This window comes from Musa acuminata, chromosome BXJ2-1 (assembly GCF_036884655.1).
Source record: "Musa acuminata AAA Group cultivar baxijiao chromosome BXJ2-1, Cavendish_Baxijiao_AAA, whole genome shotgun sequence".
In the NCBI taxonomy this organism is placed as follows: domain Eukaryota; kingdom Viridiplantae; phylum Streptophyta; class Magnoliopsida; order Zingiberales; family Musaceae; genus Musa; species Musa acuminata.
In genome coordinates this window covers 38,892,986-38,911,841 of record NC_088338.1, presented here as the reverse complement: position 1 = coordinate 38,911,841, position 18,856 = coordinate 38,892,986, and the positions used below count along the sequence as shown (strand labels likewise).

General features: G+C 35.7%; 1 protein-coding gene across 1 annotated transcript; it reads right to left on the bottom strand.

Annotated features, from left to right (window-relative positions):
* On the bottom strand, positions 1 to 16,282 carry LOC135598265 (protein AMEIOTIC 1 homolog). The gene is made up of 8 exons (XM_065091798.1): positions 16,150 to 16,282; positions 12,859 to 12,939; positions 12,573 to 12,766; positions 2,672 to 3,025; positions 1,562 to 2,583; positions 1,379 to 1,469; positions 224 to 931; positions 1 to 153 (listed from the first exon to the last, which is right to left on the bottom strand). Exons 1-8 carry the CDS (start codon positions 16,280 to 16,282, stop codon positions 1 to 3), a joined length of 2,736 nt encoding a protein of 911 aa, XP_064947870.1.
* Positions 16,283 to 18,856: the final 2,574 nt, after the last annotated feature.

The window sequence follows — 18,856 nt, the reverse complement described above, 5'->3', positions numbered from 1 at the left end:
TCATCGGTAGGTGGTGGAGGGCGTGGCGAGGGAGAGATCAGTGGCGATGTCGCTTCTCCCTCCCTCGTGTGAGTCCCAGGAAGCCGCCGCCTCGGATCTTTTGTTCCCCTCCGGCCCACCCCCAACTCTAGGCAGCATTGTTGGTGAAGTTGTCTGCGCCCAAACCTACAACAGAATGTTAGAAAGAGAGAGAGAGAGAGAGAGAGAGAGAGAGAGAGAGTACGCGTGCCACCATGTGACGGTACACGACGGAAGGGCAGATGTCGCAGGAGCCGCCCGTTTGTTGCAGCATCTGCAAATGGTGGTTGTGATGATGAGGTGGAGGAGGAGGCGGGGGGACCGCCATGACCTCTGGAGGATGTGTGTGGGCTGGGGACGCCGGAGAAGGCAGTAGCAGGAGCCTGGGCGCCGAGGTGGCGGTAGAGGCCGACGAAGGAGTGGGGACCCCACCCAGCAGCATCAGATGCTCCTCTATGGTCGCTGTCGTCATGGTGGTCATCATGGGGTTGGGGACCACCTGCGAACCCGGCGGACGCCACACCCCGGCTCCACCATCAGCGGCGCTGCTGCTGGTACTGCTCCACATGTCCGGCCACAGGAACGTACCCTGAGGCTTGCAGATCCTGAACCCACTCCGGCGTGCCGCCACCCTCTTGCTGTTTGTGGTGGCGCTCCTACTCTTAGTTATATCGACGGCTGTAATGGATAGGTTGCTTATGTTGCTATTGCTGTTGTTGTTTGTGTCTTTCATGATACTGTCAGTGATATTGGAATTGCTGTTGCCGTCGTTGGCGTCCTCATCTCCTTTGTTCTCATTTCCATCATGTTGCATGGTGTCATCTCCTTCGTACTGCACGCCTTTGTCTTCTTTCATTGCCTCCATCTCCATGTTCTTTTTTTCCTTCTCTTCCTTCAGAAGTCTTATCTCTTCCTGCATTACCCGGCACACAACCGAAATGAACTATGGTAAATACACTGTAGAGCATTAATCAAAAAAAAAAAAAGGAGAGAAAGAATCATCTGGAGAAGTGTTGAATGAAATCAAAGCAATAAACCACGTGTAAATGTACCTTCAAACCCTGCAAACAAATAAAAATGACACTTATTTCTTCTTCAAGTTTGGTATTCCTTTCCATCAAGCTCCTGCAGTTCTCCTGGAACCCGTCAAGGAGATTGGTAAAGGAGAACAATAAATAAACCACCGAAGCAAAAGCATGAATGTGGTAATCCTGGATTGATACAAGCTCACCTGTTCTTGATGTATATTATTCTTAGTTAAGTTTTAATAAAGAACTCGAAATTAAAGACAAGTATTGTGAACTTGCGTGCAACTTGGAAATAAATCTTCCACATTTTAAGCCCAAGAAAGCTTAATCACCTGCCAAGTATTCCCGCCATTTTCAGGTTCAGGTTGGGCTTCGTTAACTACCTTCTCCAATTGCTTCAGTGAATTCAGATGGTCCATATCCCTGCATGCGCCACTTTTACTTCGTCAAGCACGTTTACAACTAAGACGAGTATAGAGAGAGAGAGAGAGAGAGAGAGAGAGAGAGAGAGGCACCTCTTCAGAAGTGATAATTCCTCTCTGAGTTGCCTTATCTCACCATCACAGGGGCATGCAGGCGCATGGCCAGGCTTCCACCCGGGTGGCGGGACCCAGTAGGGGTCCGCCACCCCAGCCTTCTGGCGGACCTCCACGAAGTCCGCTGGCTCCAGCCAGTACTCCATTGCGCCCTCCGAGTTGTGCCGCCTCCGGAACCGCTCGGTGCCGTTGGTCACCACCTTGCCCGCCATGTGCTTCAGCAGATGGTCCAGGAGGCCCGTGTCCCCGATGTGCTTCCTCGCCTCCTCCCTCAACGCCTGCCGCATTATGGGCTTCCCGAGCTCCGCCCCCTTCTCCTTCATGATCTCCAGCAGCTTCATCTCTGCCGTCTCGTACCTCTCCGACGACCACCGGTCCCTCGTCCCCTTCCCCTGTTGCTGCTTCTCCTCGTACCTCCTCTTGTCGTCCCTGTCGCGCCGGGGCTTTTTCTTCTTCTCCTTCTTATTCTCGCCCTTCTTTCCCCTTTTATTCTTATTATTCTTCTTCCTCTCCTCCTCAACGACCTCGCGCTTTCTCTTCTTTTCAGAGTGCAGCTGTTCCTCGTCCGCTTGCACTTCCTCCTTCTCTTCCTCAGGCGACGACCACGAAATGTCCCGCTGCCTCCCAATGTACTTAACCTTCCTTCGTATCCCCCATCCGACAAAGCCTGCTTGCTTGATGGTCAGGAGGCAGTGGCCCAAAAGTGATGTTTGATTATCGACCTCGTCGACCTCCATTACCGATTCCGGGGGGCCTATAAATGGAGGAGAATCGTACAGGTTGGAATTCGACAGCCAGAAACTAAGTAAGTGCTTCTGTACTTCCAAATCAGACGGCGGCACAGGCAACCGAAGTATCCTCGCGGCCTGGTTCGAGCTCATGACGAACCTCTCGTCCAGCTCCGGTTCGCGGCCGGGCTCCGGCGAAAGAGCGAAGTAGTTCCGTAGCGCAAGAGTGCTCGGAAAGCTCACCGTCACTTCCAGCTTCGTCGCCTCGCACACCTACGTTCCAGCTACAAACTTTAAGCAACCACAATTTACAGCACAGGCTTCAATCAACAAAGAACTAAAAAGAAAGAAATATCGAAACCTTTACGACTCGAATGGCTTTCAGCTGGATCGGGGACTTGGGAGGAAGCTTTTCGTGATCGATTTTGTAGAAGGCGTCCAGCTCGAGTGCTCCTACAAAAAAAAGTATGAACGCCATGTATCGATGAGTACCACCGGTTACTACCCAGATTGCCCCCATCCTATCCCACTGTTGCATTGATCTCCACCAGGGTATCGAATAAGATGGTCGGATGATGTCAAGGGGGGTCGTACCGTCGCATGGGGATGCATGTCTCGAAGTGGCATCCGCCAGCGCCTGTCCGCCGAAAGCCCACTGCCCTTGCCGTTCCTTCGATACGGTGGAGTCATTCCTTTTCGAGTAATAGTACTTCAGCTGTCCCCACAAACAAACATCAGCATTATTAATATCATTATCACATCAGACAACGCAAACGGAACAAACGAACAAACGAATGAGAGAAAAGAACTGCACTTTTCCTACTACTCCATGCGTCGGTACCCAGTTGCCGTACATATGGGACCCAGATGGACCTCATTTTTTATTAAATCGTGACGCAGGTAAAGCATTCGCTTGCACAAGTCCCGTCGTCTCACACGTTCTCTCGGTTCCGTTTGCTGCGGGAATATACGATCTTCCCGTCGCGATAACGACTCGCCACAAACCCAAAATCACGAACCCAAATCATCACCGCGATTGCTCGCGGGGACAGTCCATTCACAGCTGACCAGCCGTAGGATCTTGATCCGACGGTTTCGATCCCTTCCTCTGAGGAAAAGGCGAAGAGAAAAGAGATTTTTTCTAGTGTTAGAAGTTGCGACGGGAAATAGGGGGAGAGAGCTTCGGAGCTGCAGAAGCAGCTGTTACGTTCTCTGTGATTTCCTCTGGTTTGGGATTGAGAAAGGAACAAATGCAGTTGTTACGCTCTCTGTATGAATTGAGAAACAAATCCGACAAGAAAGAAGCATCAGATGGTTTCTTGTCTTTTTTTGTTTCAAGCAAATAAATGGTGTGTCGTCGTAAAGAAAGCTCATCTTGACTCGTGATGAGTCTAACGAAGAAATGGAAAAGAACAGAGAAGTCAAGAGGCGGTCTAAGAAGAGAACTTGAGGATGTTGAGCAGATCCAATGGCATGACATCGATGGGGTAAAAGAACAGCGTAATGAAGTAATCGCGTTATGATCAGTACAAAGAACTCGGAGATCTGCTTAGAGTTGTCCAAAGAAAGAAGAAATGCTCCGGAAATAGTACGATCTACACATCAACCAAAACAAAAGGACAGAAACAAAGCGATCAAAGATGCGGACGGACCTTTTCCCACGGCGTCTCCATCCAAGACGATCCGATCCGATCCGTCGAACACCACCAACTAGCAAAGCAATCGTATATCCATCTATCAGCTCACAGAGAGCTAAAAATGAACGAAGATCGAAAGACACAGTGTAGAAGACTGCAAGACTGTAATCGGGAGCAAAAGGAATACGAAATCAAGCTTAATTCGAGGGAGCAGGTCGAGGAATACCGCAGAAAGAAGCAATCTTGGGAGCTTCTTCGTCGATCCGGATGAAGAAATACGAACTCTCCTCTCTTGATTCCTCCTCTTTTTCTTCTTCTATATCAGATCAGAGAGAGAGAGAGAGAGAGAGAGAGAGAGAGAGAGAGAAGGGTTCGTAGCTATAGGTTGTTGCAGAAACATCTTCCAACAAACGTGAGAAAAGAAGACGAGGAGCGGAGCGGTTAAATAGAGGAATACGCCACAGAGCAGAACTTCACCTACTTGTATTCCGATACCATTTAATCTACCAGCTTAGTGATTAGACAAAATGATGAAGTTTCTTTTGGACCCACCTAAGGGGAGCAACAGGTTGGGTACGGGAAAAACCACGAGAAGAATCGCTTTCGCACGTGCTGCACAGAGGCTCACGTGCCGGGGCCACTATTTCGAGCAATCGTTTGCTTCCGAAGTGACGGATCTGCCCTCAAAGATCTTGTAGAACTATGATCTCGCCCCTCCAAATGATAGGGATATATAGAGCAATAACCTTTGTATATGAACAAATACTATAAGACCATAATACGCAGCGGAATTAAATAGAAACACAATCAAACAGAACACCAAGATATACGTGGAAAACCCCTTCAATGTGAAGGGTAAAAACCACGGGACAAACTAGAGATAATCCACTATGAGAATAATGAATATACAAATCTCAATCTCTTGTCCTAAACCCTAGCAACAACCACAAGAGAATAACTGGGATACAAGGATCACGTCACTGCCCACAATATCTAAAACCTCCCCAAGTAATCACAGCAAGAGCGTCACTGCCCACAATATCTAAAACCTCCCCAAGTAATCACAGCAAGAGTCTACTGTAGATTTGATCTAACCTGAGATGAGAACACTACTAGATGATTGAGAACAGTCTCTCTGCGTTGTCCTTGTCTTCTTCCCTTTCTTTCTCTTCCTTTTCTGCCTTGTTCTCCTTCTTCTCTTTGGAATCCCGTGGCTCTCAAGATCTACCTCGTTGCTGCCTTTTTATAACCTTTTTCTAAATTAAGATCTGCTCTCAAGATCTTTGACGGATCTGCCCTCAAAGATCTTGTAGAACTACGATCTCGCCCCTCCAAATGCGTTACATGAAATGATGGCTGGCTCAATCAAATGAAGACTAAATAAAATGGCTTTATATACAATCAAATGAAGGCTCAAACAAATGCCGAGACATTGTGATGATGTTATATACACTCAATATATTATACAACTATCCAGAATATATATTTGTTAAAAGACATTCTTTTTCATTGTGGAACAAATAAAGTTACTACAGCTGATAGTCACCATAGACCTCTCAGTATTTCTTGTTTATAATCATTATTATACCTTTTGTTAACATCATTACACTCAAGATTACTTATTTCTTCCTCATAATATATATATTATGTGCCTAAATTTCAGTATATAAGTTTGCATTTAGATGATGGTTTTACCTTTATAGGGTACTTTTGAAATGGTTAGTGACTTAAGTATTCAAAAAAAATACTATACAATGCAATTCCCATGTTAATTGTTGATTTAGCATAAAGCTCCAAATACATATAGCAATCTTCTGAATCATCTGGAAAGCATTATATTGGTGTTATCATAAAAGCTTTGGTAGCTCTATTTACTAGACACTGATATGAGATTCTCCTGGTTGGTATGTTTCTGCGAGTTCATTAAAGAAAGGTTTTGTATATTCCAGTCATTCTGGTGGAGCATGACAGATAGAAAGTTCAACTGCATTTTGCTATTGAGATACCAAATAATTGTTTAAGATCTCTGTCATTACAAATTATCTTCTACTCGGGTTTGATGTTTGTATCAATCCTGAAAAAGAATGATAGGTGTTCTTGTGCTGAGTACGTTTGATAAAGAATGAGAATTATCACAATTTTTAGAACAAATATTTTAAAAGTTATAACACACCATTTTTTTATTTTTTTCTTTATTAGTTGCATACCCTCAAAATATAATATTCTGTCACATCTTATTATTTTTTTTCAGTATCACTAGATAAATATCATTTTATTTATAATTTATAATTTTTTATTATAATTTATAAATTTTTATTATAATTTATTTATTCATCAAAAAAAGTATACAAAGTGATATTAACTTGATGAATTATCCAAATGGCTTTATTTAGCGGTAAATGAAGGTCCACTCTTTACTAGAATCCGATTTAGTGCTAGTGGGAGGTTATTCTGAAAATCAAAAATAAAAAAATTTAAATGCTAAGTAGAAACCTAAAAGTTAACACAAAATTAATACATATTGGAATGTATCAAATACTCGAATAAGCACTCCTCCAATAATGGATTGAAAGACTTTATCCTATAGGATGAGTTTGTATTCTCCCAATAACAGATGGAGACAAACTCATATCACACTCCCAACAACAAATGAAGTGGTGTCCCTCGTTCGTCAAAGTGGGGGCACATTCCTCCTAATAGCGGATAGAGGAACCGTCTAATTGTTACGTCTGACGGTCCGCTAATCCCAATAGCAGATAGAGACAAACTCATATCACACTCCCAATAACAGATGGAGTGGTATCCCTCATCCGCCAAAGTGGGGACACGTTCCTCCTAACAGCGGATAGAGGAACCGTTCAACTGTTACGTTTGACGGCCCGCTAATCCCCAAAGGGAATCGCCCTACTTGCCCTCAGCATGGTAACAACATTATCTTATACTGGTCATATCTATGTCAGGATAAAGTAACACATCAAAAATATCTCTTTAAACATCATTTATGTCAAATACTACTAATGACCCTCAATTGACTTGAACCCTAGTTTAATCGATCACATTAAACTCAATTTAACTAGAATATGGTTGAATCGATCTCTAATTCTACTAGTTTAGAACCACCCTAGACTAGTATAATTTGGACTAAATTAGGTAAAACTAACTTAAATAAGTCAATCAATTCATAATCACCATAAATCGATCTAGACTAATCAAGTCTAATTTAGTCTAATCAATGTTTAGGCTCAAATCAAATGATAATATTTGGTTAGGCTAGGCCAACCCATATACTGGTCATGTGCACTACACATGATTATGCATGCATTACACTAGGTTGGGCCAACCCTGGCCCATGGACTAGTCATATATATCGCATATGACTATCCATGTTGGGTTGGGCTTGGCCTACAGGCTAGGCTTGGTCTGTTGACGAGGCCTAGCTAGTGGGATGTGGCTTGACTTGTGAGTTGGGCCTGGCTTGCAAGCTATTTTAACCCTATTTTTATTCAATTTCATCAATATTATGACAATATATATTTACTAACAATAATAAATTAAAACATAATAACAAATTTAAAAATAAAATTGAAAGATAAACTTCAATACAAGGAAATAACATTCTTAATTCTATAAGAATTAGAAATCATATTTTCAATACATATGACATAAATAATTTCAACATGATCTAATCAAATAATAAAATTCTAAATCTTAAAAGGGAAAAAAATTTTTAGATAATATATTATAATCTAATAATAAAAATTTTAATATTTAAAGGATTAAGAAATATTTTTGAACTACTCATAGTATATTTTAATCCATATAAGATTAAAAGGTAAATTACAATACGAGGCAATAACATTCTTAATCTAAATATAAAAATTAGATATCATGCATTCAATACATAACAATAACATGTATAATTTTAGTATTTTTAAATCTAAAATAAAAACCTTTAAAGAGGATTGAAGAATCCTTTCGAAACTTTAGATAATATATTTTAATCTAATAATAAATATTTTGATATTAAAAGGATTAATAAATATTTTCAAACTATAAAAATTTTAACATTTAAGGAATTAAAATAAAAACTTTTACTTTAAAAAAATATAGAGAAACCTACTTCTCCTCAATAAGATGTAACTCCTCGTTCCTCCTACTACTCGGCTAGGTGAGAAACGAAAGAAAGAAATCCCTCTCTTTAAATAAAAGAAGGTGTGTCTCCATTAAAGAAAGTTTTTCTTAATTTTTATATTTATTTAATATAAATTATTTTTATTTAATATACTAACAAATACAATATCATCGTATTTGAAATGCTTAATAGTCATTTTCTAATTCGCAATGATAAATAAGGAAATAAGATTAATATTTCCTAAATTAGAATGAGAAGTAAGAAAATAAAAGTTGATTCCTAAACTAAATATTTGATTTGATTATATTTCTTCCTTCTCGCATATCTTTTTCTCTTTCTTACGTTGCCTCTTGGTTTGAATGATGTTGTCAATAAATCTTTACAAAATCTATAATTTTATTCCTTAGAACATATTTTTTTCTTTCCAAGATCTCGATTGGTTATTCTACAAAAGTGTCATCATCTCTTAGTTATAGAGGTTGGTAAGATATGATATGTGAAAGATCCATGATATAACTTCAAAGCATAGACATATGAAATACATTATGGATGCAAGCCAAAACCGGGGGCAATGCCAATCTGTATGCCATAGGGTTGATCTTTTGTAAGATCTCAAATGAGCCAATGAATCTAGAGGCTAACTTCATCCTTTGACTAAACCTCATGACTTTCTTGGTTGGTGATACTTTCAAGAAGATGTGCTCACCAACTTTGAACTCTAGATCTCTTCTCCTTTGATTTACATAACTTTTCTTGTGACTTTAAATGGTTAATAATCTTTAGCATATAATTTGAATATTATTAGTATCTTTTTAAATTAATTGAGGTCCCAAAAGTTTCTATTCTCCTACCTCATCCTAGTATACAAGTGATCTGCACTTTCTTCCATAAAGAGCTTCAAATATGACTATCTGTATACTAGAGTAGTAACTATTATTATAAGAAAACTTAATTAGGTGTAAGTGCATATCCCAACTTCCACCAAAATCCAAAACACATACTCTTAAGAGGTCTTCAAAGAGTTCGTATTGTCCTTTTAGATTCGCCATCAATTTGGGGGTGAAAAGCTATATTAAATTTTAATTGTGTGCCTAAAGATTTTTATAGACTTCCCCAAAACTTAGAGGTGAACCTTGATTCTCTATATGAGATAATGCTAACTAGAACCTCATCATATCGAATAATCTCTTTAATATATAAGCTTGCTAGTTTATCCAATAAAAACTTCTTGTTAATAGGGAGGAAGTAAGCAGATTTAGTAACTCTATCTATTATTACCCAAATTCCATCATATCCTTTCACAGTCTTAGGTAATCCTATCACAAAATCCATAGTGACTTACTCCTACTTTCATTTAAGAATCGAAATCCTTTGCAATTTTCCCATAGATACTCGATATTCTACCTTCACCTACTAGCATATCAGACATTTAGAAACAAACTCTATTATATCTCTCTTTATACCATGCCACCAGTAGTTTTAGCATAAATCCCGATACATCTTGGTAGTCCCGGGATAGATATTAAATTTTAATGTGTGTGCCTCATCCAATAATTGCATCTTTATTGGATGGCTTTTGGGAACATAAAATTGGTTATGGAATGTAATAGAACCATCTTCGGCTTGAAGGAATTCAGATCTAGATTCTTGAGCTATCTCCTTAACTATCATATAAAGATATACATCTTCTTTTTTATCTTCTTTAATCTTTTCTACCAAATATGATTGTGTCATCAGACATGCAAGAAAATCTTTATTTTCCTCCGATAAAAGTTGAAGTTTTAAGTTTACCAACTCTGTCATCATAGAGTTTCTTTGAATATTTATATAGGCTACAAGACTAAAAGTATTTTTATTTAAGACATCAACAACCACATTAGCCTTCCTAGGATGATAGGTGATATTAAAATCATAATCTTTTAAAAAGTCCAACCATCTTCTTTGTCTCATATTTAAATATTTCTGTATGAAAATATATTTGAGACTCTTATGATATGTGAAGATTTCAAAAGTTTGTCTATAAAGATAATGCCTCTAAATTTTTAATACAAAAAAAATAGTTGCTAGTTCTAAGTCATAAGTAGGATAGTTCTTCTTATGAGGCTTTAATTGCCTAGATGCATAAGCAACTATCCGCTCATTTTACAATAGAACACAACCAAGCCATTATAGTGAGGCATCACTATATACTACAAAACCTTCTCCCCCTAAAGAAATCACTAAGATAGGACTACTAGTTAATTTATTCTTTAATTCTTAAAAATTTCATTGACATTTATCATCCCACACGAACTTTATATTTTTTTGTGTGAACCTGGTCAAGAGTGTTGCTATTTTTTAAAAGCCTTCTACGAATTTTCTATAGTATCCAACTAAACCTAAGAAGCTTCTAATATCTGAAACATTAGAAGATTGCTTCCATTTTATAATAGCTTCAATCTTGTGAGAGTTAATAGATATACCAGCACTCAAAATTACATGACCGAGAAACATAACTTCATTGAGCCCGAAATTGCACTTACTTAATTTGACATATAGTTTCTCTTATCTTACAACTTCCAAAACTATCTTAAGATGGTGTTCATGTTCTGCCCTACTTTTAGAGTAGATCAAGACATCATCAATTAATACAATTATAAATTTATCAAGATAAGGATGAAACAACCTATTTATGAGATCTATGAAAGCAACCGATGCATTTGTGAGTTCGATGGGTATTACTAAGAATTCATAATGACTATATCTTGTTCTAAAAGCAATTTGCTATGTCTCCTTCCTTTATCTTTAATTGATGATACCCGGATCTCAAATCAATCTTTGAGTATACCTAAGTACCTTGAATTTGATCAGATATGTCATCTATTCGAGGAAGGGGATATTTATTCCTTATAGTCACATGGTTGAGTTGTCTATAATTGATGTATAGCTGCATGGATTCTCTTTCTTCTTCAAAAATAGAATATGAGCACCCTAAGGTAATACAGTAGATTGAATAAAACCCTTGTCCAAAAGCTTATGGATCTATTTCTTTTACTCCAATTCAATTAGTGTCATTCTATATGTGGGTTTAGAAATAGGTGTGGTACCAGGTAGAAGATCAATTGTAAATTCAATCTGCTTGTTTGGTAGCAGTGCAAGTAAATCTTCTGGAAAAACATCTGGAAAATCTCATACAATGGGGGTATCCTTTAATACTAGCTTCTTAGATTCTTCTCCAGAAATGAAGGCCAAGTACCCCTGACATCCTTTCGGTAATAGTTGGATAGCATTCAAGGCTGAAATAATAGTAGGGAGCTTTTCTTGAATCCCAATGAACTTGAAAGGTGGTTGATCTAGGGATGAGAAAGTCTTCTGGAAACAATCGACACTTGGATGGTATGCTGAAAGCCAATCCATAACTAAGCATCGAAATCTTGAAATTCTAATAGAATAAGATCTACTAGCAAATTGTGACTTTCAATGGTAATAATACAATTTCTATATATCTAATCAACTGTCAAAAAGTTTTCAACTGGTGTTATTACTATTAATGCATTACTGATTGTCTCACGATTCTTATATAGTTTCATAGCAAAATAAGGTGATATAAAAGAATGCGTAGAACTAGAATCGATAAGCATAGATGCAGGCATACCATAGAGTATGATGATACCTTAAATAATAGATCCCGACGGTTCAACATCTTGATGGGTCGGTGCATAGACTCTCGATCTACCTCCCTCTCTAGGTCCTAGCTATTGCTGTCTAATTGTTTGGGGTGGAGCTCGGTATTGATGTTGCTTCCGAGGGTAGTCCTTTGACATGTGCCTCGGTTGTTGACAATAAAAACGTACATACTATCCCATGGGGCATGAGGTGGAAACATGATCTATCTTCCTATAGAAATAACATCTTATGATGACTTAATTACTAAGAGCTCCTATTTATTGATGCCCAAACTATTTGCCTTTGCCTTTTTTTGAGGGTCTAGAATGTGATCCCACATAGGCAGATGGTGTAGTACTAAAAGATCACTTTTGATTCTTTGCTTGTTGTAGTTCATTATCTAATTTCTCCACCACTAGAGCTCGATTTAACACTTCAGCATATATTTGTTAAATCAATACTATAACGGATTTTTTAATTGATGATCAAAGTCCCCTCTCAAAATAACGAGCTCTTTGATTTTCATTGAAAGAAATATGTGGAGAGAATTGGGCCAGCTAATGATCATATTCTATTATAGTTCTACTTCCCTAGTGGATGCTAAAGAACTCTTGTTGCTTCTCAAAGTGAACTAAATCATGAAAGAACTGCTCATAAAATGCATCCTTAAATTGCTCCCAAGTTACCATATTACCTCCAGCCTCTAACATCCTCATTTCTTAGATCCACCATGTGTTTGCTTTTCCTTCCAAAAGAAAAGAAGCGAAAGACACCTTCTGATTTTCCTTACATTTGATAGCTTCGAATATCTTCTCCACTTGACGAATCTAACGTCCAGCAAATATTACATCTGGTTTGCTCTCAAAAACTGGTGGTCTCAATCTATTAAAGTAATCCAAGGTATTATTTCCACCCCGCGGAACTCCATCTTGCTCCTCTTGACGCTCAAAGTATCCCTTAATAGTATTGAGGACTCTGTGTATGTCATTTGGAACATTGATGGGTGTTAGGGCATGAGATGAACTTTGTGAAGTCGGAGAAGCTGGCACATAATCAGTGATAAGTATACGTGAGGACTGAGTTTGCTCTATGATACGTGGAACTTCAAAGTTATTGTTTGCTCGAATATCTCACCGAGTGGTAGACTAGTAGCATTGTGACCACAAGCACCCTGACCGACAAGATCGCTATTCTCTAGAATTAGCTCCATTACTCCTATAATAGGTTAAAGACAATTATCGGTCAAAATCAATCAAGGGACTTCAACACCTACAGACTCTAGACCATGATCTGATACCATAAAAAGATATCACATCTAGGATTTTTTTTTTAGGATCACATCTTTCCACACATTCAGAGCTAAGTAGATAAACATCACTTTATTCATAATTTATAAAAATTTATTATAATTAATTTATTCATCAAATCATAAGTTTAAAAGTAAACATAGTGATGTTAACTCGGTGAATCATCCAAGTGGCTCTACCTAGTGGTAGAGGAAGGTTCGCTCTCCATTAGAATCTGATTTAGTGCTAGTGGAAGGTTGCTCTAAAAATAAAAAATAAAAAAAATTTAACAACACTGAATAGGAACCTCAAAAGTTAACTCAAAATGAATACATAATAAAAAATTAACCATCCCATTAGTGTATATCAAATACCCGAAGGAACACTCCCCCAATAGTAGATAAAGAGACTTTATCCTATGGGATGAGTTTGTGTTCTCCCAATAGCGGATGGAGGCAAACTCATATCGCACTCCTAATAGCGGATGGAGTGGTGTCCCTCACCTGCCAAAGTGGGGACACGTTCCTCCCAACAACGGATGGAGGAATCGTCCAACCGTCATGTCTGATGGCCCACTAATCCCCGAATAGAATCGCCTTACCTACCCTCAACAGGGTAAAACATTATCATATACTGGTCATGTCTATGTCGAGATAAAATAACACATCATAAGCATCTCTTTTAAACATCATTTATGTCAAATACTACCAATAGCTCTCAATTGACTTGAATCATAGATCAATCGATCACATTAAACTCGATTTAACTAGAATCTAGTTGAACTAATCTCTAATTCTCATTTAAATAGTTTGGAACTACCCTAGACTAGTATAATTTGAACTATATTAGGTTCAAATTAGGTAAAACTAATTTGAATAAGTCAATCAATTCAGAATCACCCTGAATCGATCTAGACTAATCAAGTCCGATTTAGTTTCAATCAATATTTGGGCTCAAATCTAATAAAAATATTAGGCTAGACTAGGCCAACCCATATACTAGTCATGTGCATCACACCAGGTTGGGCCACTCTTGGCCCATGGACTGGTCATATGCGCCATACATGACTACCCATGTTGGGTTGGGCTAGGTTAGCCTACGAGCTAGGGCCTAACCCACGGGTTGGGCCTAGCCTATGGATTGGGTTTGGTTTGCTGACTAGGCCGAACCAATGGGCTATGACCTGACCTATAGGTTGGGTTTGGCTTGTGAGTTGTTTTAACCCTATTTCTATCGAATTTCATCAATATCGAATTATGACAACATATATTCACTAATAATAATATATTAAAACATAATAACAGATTAAAAAATAAAATTGAAAGATAAACTCTAATATAAGGAAATGATATTCTTAATTAATTAGAAATCATACTTTCAATACATATGATATGAATAATTTCAACATGATCGAATCAAACAATAAAAAATTAAATATTAAAAGGGATAAAAAAATTTATATAATATATTATAATCTAACAATAAAAAAATTAATATTTAAAGGATTAAAATTTTTTTTGAACTACTCATAGTATATTTTAATCCAAATAAGATTAAAAGATAAACTGCAATCCAAGTAAATAACATTCTTAATCCAAATATGAAAAATTAAATATTCTATATTCAGTATAATTTCATTATGTTTAAATCCAAAATAAAAACCTTTAAAGAGGATTGAAGAATCCCTTAAAAGCTTTATATAATATATTTTAATCTAATAATAAATATTTTGACATTAAAAGGGTTGATAAATGTTTTAAAACTATAAAAATTTTAATATTTAAGGAATCAAAATAAAAACTTTTATTTTCAAGAAATATATGAAAACCTATCTCTCCTCAACATGATGTAATTCCTTGTTCCTCCTGTTGTTGGGATAGGTGATGAATGAAAGATTGAAACCCCTCTCCTTAGATAGGACGAGGTGAGTCTCCATTAAAATAAAAAATTACTTAATTTTTATGTTTATTTAATATAAATTATTTTTATTTAATATATTAACAAATATGATATTATCGTATTTGAAATGCTTAATAGTTATTTTCTAATTCACAATGATAAATAAGGGAATAAGATTAATATTTTTTAAATTATAATGATAAATAAGAAAATAAAAATTGATTATTAAATTAAATATTTGATTTGATTATAGTTTACGCTAAATAAATTAATAAGTCAATTTGTATTGTGAGTCAAATCACCATAAATAATATTAGAGCTTATTCAATATTATGAGAGGTTTAAGTAGAAATAAACTACTTACTAATGAGGCTAGCTAGAGAGCACATCATCTCCATCATCACCATGGAGCTGCTACTAAGCAGAAACTATATTAGTTCGAGTTATATCTAATGTGCATCATCATACGTTATGTTAATCTTCGATAAGGACATCGAACTCTTAGGTGAGAAAGTATAAGAAGTTGATTAAAACTTGACAAAACTTATAAGAACCAAAATGAGTTTATTATGATTACCTTGAGATTAAATATTTTAGGTCAATGGTCTAAGCTCCACAGTTTAATGAGACAGATATCTCTATGGTTGCTTATGTAGTACCTGATGCAAAGTGATGATCACTTGGGTTGTAACAAATGTATTCCTGATGAAGGCTTTGTTCCTCGAGAAAAGATTATCTTCCACAATTACGATGATTTCAAATCCTTCAAGTATGCGTGACTGTTTAAATGTGTTGTAACAAATAAGATTTCTATTGTTTATGAACAAATAATTGTCGTTTGGCTAATTTCATATTTAAGATCATGTTGCAGATTTGACTAAGCCAAAAAGAATAAAGGGGGACATGTCAAATAATTAATGATGCATCCAGTGATGGAACATCCTATCAGTCTACACATAATAAAGAAAATTATTTTTTAATAATAGTTGATAGAAGATATATTTTATAAAATTTATTGATATATTCTTCTTATTTATATAGGATAGAGGATTACCCTCAATAAAATAATAAAATTTTAGATAAGATTTCTCCGGTACTAAAAAATCTCACTACTTTGTTGAGAAAAATCCTCTCTCATAATCTATATAAATAAGATGAATATATCAATAAACTTCATAAAAACATATTTTCTATTATAGTATCAAAGAAGTGAGCTTTTTCTTTTCCCTCGACAACCAACCATCTAATCTCCTGTCTTCCTCGGGAGCGTCGGTGACACCACTTTGCTTCGCAAAGACTGATTTTTCTTCCACATCGATTGTCATATCAACATGGATGTTCTTCCTGACTCTAAAGTCGGCCACTAGACGCATCTTGTCGTCGCCATCCGAATGCTTAATTTGTAAACTTTTCCAAAACTTAGAGGTAAATCTTGGATATCTATTTGAGATAATGCTAACTGGAACTCCATTATATCGAATAATCTCCTTAATATATAAGCCCGCTAGTTTATCCAATGAAAACTTCTTGTTAATAGGGAGGAAGTGAGCATATTTAGTAAGTCTATATATTACTATCCAAATTCTGTCATATCTATTCGGGTAATTCTATCATAAAATCCATAGTGACTTGCTCTCACTTCCATTCATGAATCGAAATCCTTTGCAATTTTTCCGCAGGTACTTGATGTTCTGCTTTCACCTGTTGGCATATCAAACATTTAGAAACAAACTGTATTGTATCTCTCTTCATACCACACCACTAGTAGTTTTGGCATAAATCTCGATACATCTTAGTAGTTTCGGGATAGATATTAAATTTTGATCTGTGTGTCTCCTCCAATAATTGCATATTTACTAGATGGCTTTCAGGAACACAAAGTCAGTTGTGGAATGTAATAGAACTATCTTCGGTTTAGAGGAATTCGGGTCTAGATCCTTGAGTTATCTCCTTAACTATCATATGAAGATATGCATCTTCTTTCTGACCCTTTTTAACCTTTTTTACCAAATATAATTATGTTATCAGACATGCAAGAAAATCTTTATTTATCTCCGATAAAAGTTAAAGTTTTAAGTTTACCAATTCTACGATGCTCTATCATCATAGAATTTCTTTGAATATTCATATAGGCTACAAGACTAAAAATATTTCTGTTTAAGACATCAGCAACTACATTAGCCTTCCTAAGACGATACGTGATATTAACATGACTATTAGATTAAAGTTTATACCCTTTTCTATTGAACAAAACCTTATAGTACTTTTTAACATGATCTTTCTTATAGTAGAAGTAACATTTTATTATGAAAATTTTTCGTTTATAAGTTTGTATAACATTTCCAAACTCATCGATTTATTTAGTAAATTATTCTTCAACTTTATTTTATTGTTACTTACTCCTTGAATGGTAGTCAACATACTACGAGTCTTTCCTACTTAAATATTAATTCTTTCTAAATGCATATATTAATTAGCTAAATTTAAGTTTTATTTATATTTTAAAGTATTATAGTGAATTTTAAATAAGTCAAACTAAGAAGAAAGTGAATTAAGAATCAAATATATGATGACTCATCATAACCAATATTTTGAGCTTTATAGTTTTATCAATAATAATGAGGATATATTCTAGAATTCTTTAAATATTATAATACTAAGTTGTAGTTCGTTCTTTCATTAAACTGTCAACCAATGACTTATTAATAAATCTAAATTAGTTTTTAAATATTCTAGGGCACTGGTTGTATACAATAATGAAGTCAAAATATTACTAATGATAATCATAAAACCGAGCATATTGGATATTTTTGAATCAATTATCTATCCCACATAACTTTTAGTGGTTATATTTGTGATCATTTCGACGAATAAGGTTAATATTTAACAATAAATGTAAATTATATATGCTCAATTCACTTAGAATAATTTAATCTATAAACTATATGGATATTAGAAACATAAAAATATATATATAATAAATGAACTACCACTATTAATAATAAAAATAATATAATATTAATATTTTAAGTTTGTAAGAAATAATGAACTTGATATCATCTCTATTTTACCTTTAGCTAAAATATTGATATATTTGGTGTTCGCTTAAAATTTTATAATTATGAAGGATTAATATCATCCTTGTAAAATAATAATTATGTTCAAATGTACAACCGTAAACTACAAGATATATGAAACAATTGTTTATCTTATCTTATCACATAATTTTTTGAAATAAATTCTCCTTTGAAATTATCTAAATCTCTTAATTATATATGTAATATAATTGTTTAATATCATTTAAAACTAATTCTTTAATATAATTTTATAAATTTATTAGTTCAAGTCATTTTGATGGCTATAAAACTAATATAATAATATAAATTTTCAGTTCAAGTCATTTTGATGGCTATAAAATGTAATACCTAGCAAAATGACTAGATTTTCCACAAACAAAATAGCCTCCACTATTTAGCTTCTTAAAATTTTCTTAATCCCTTTGGGGGGGGGGCAAAATGATTCTCCTTATTTTACTTGTCTTTGTTGGAATTCTTAGGCTGATTCACAGATGTTTTTGAAGATGTTTTATTGTCAAAATAGTTCTCACTCTTTCTCTCATCCTCGATTCGAAGATGTTTTTGAATTTGCTCTAAATTGATATCCTTAGAGTCATGCAAAATCTTCTTCCTATACCCTTTTCAATATGAAGGCAACTTGACTATTATAGCCTCTACTTGAAAAGATTTAAGAAGTTTAATTTTTTTAGTCTTCAGTTGATTAACAATGACCTGCAACTCATGCACTTGTGCCTAGATTGACTTGTCATCCACAAACTTGTAATCAAAATATTTAGAAATTAAAAATTTCTTTATACCTTCCTCCTCATCATGATACTTGAATTCCAAAATATTTCAAATTGCTTTTGCATATGGTTCCACTATATTAAG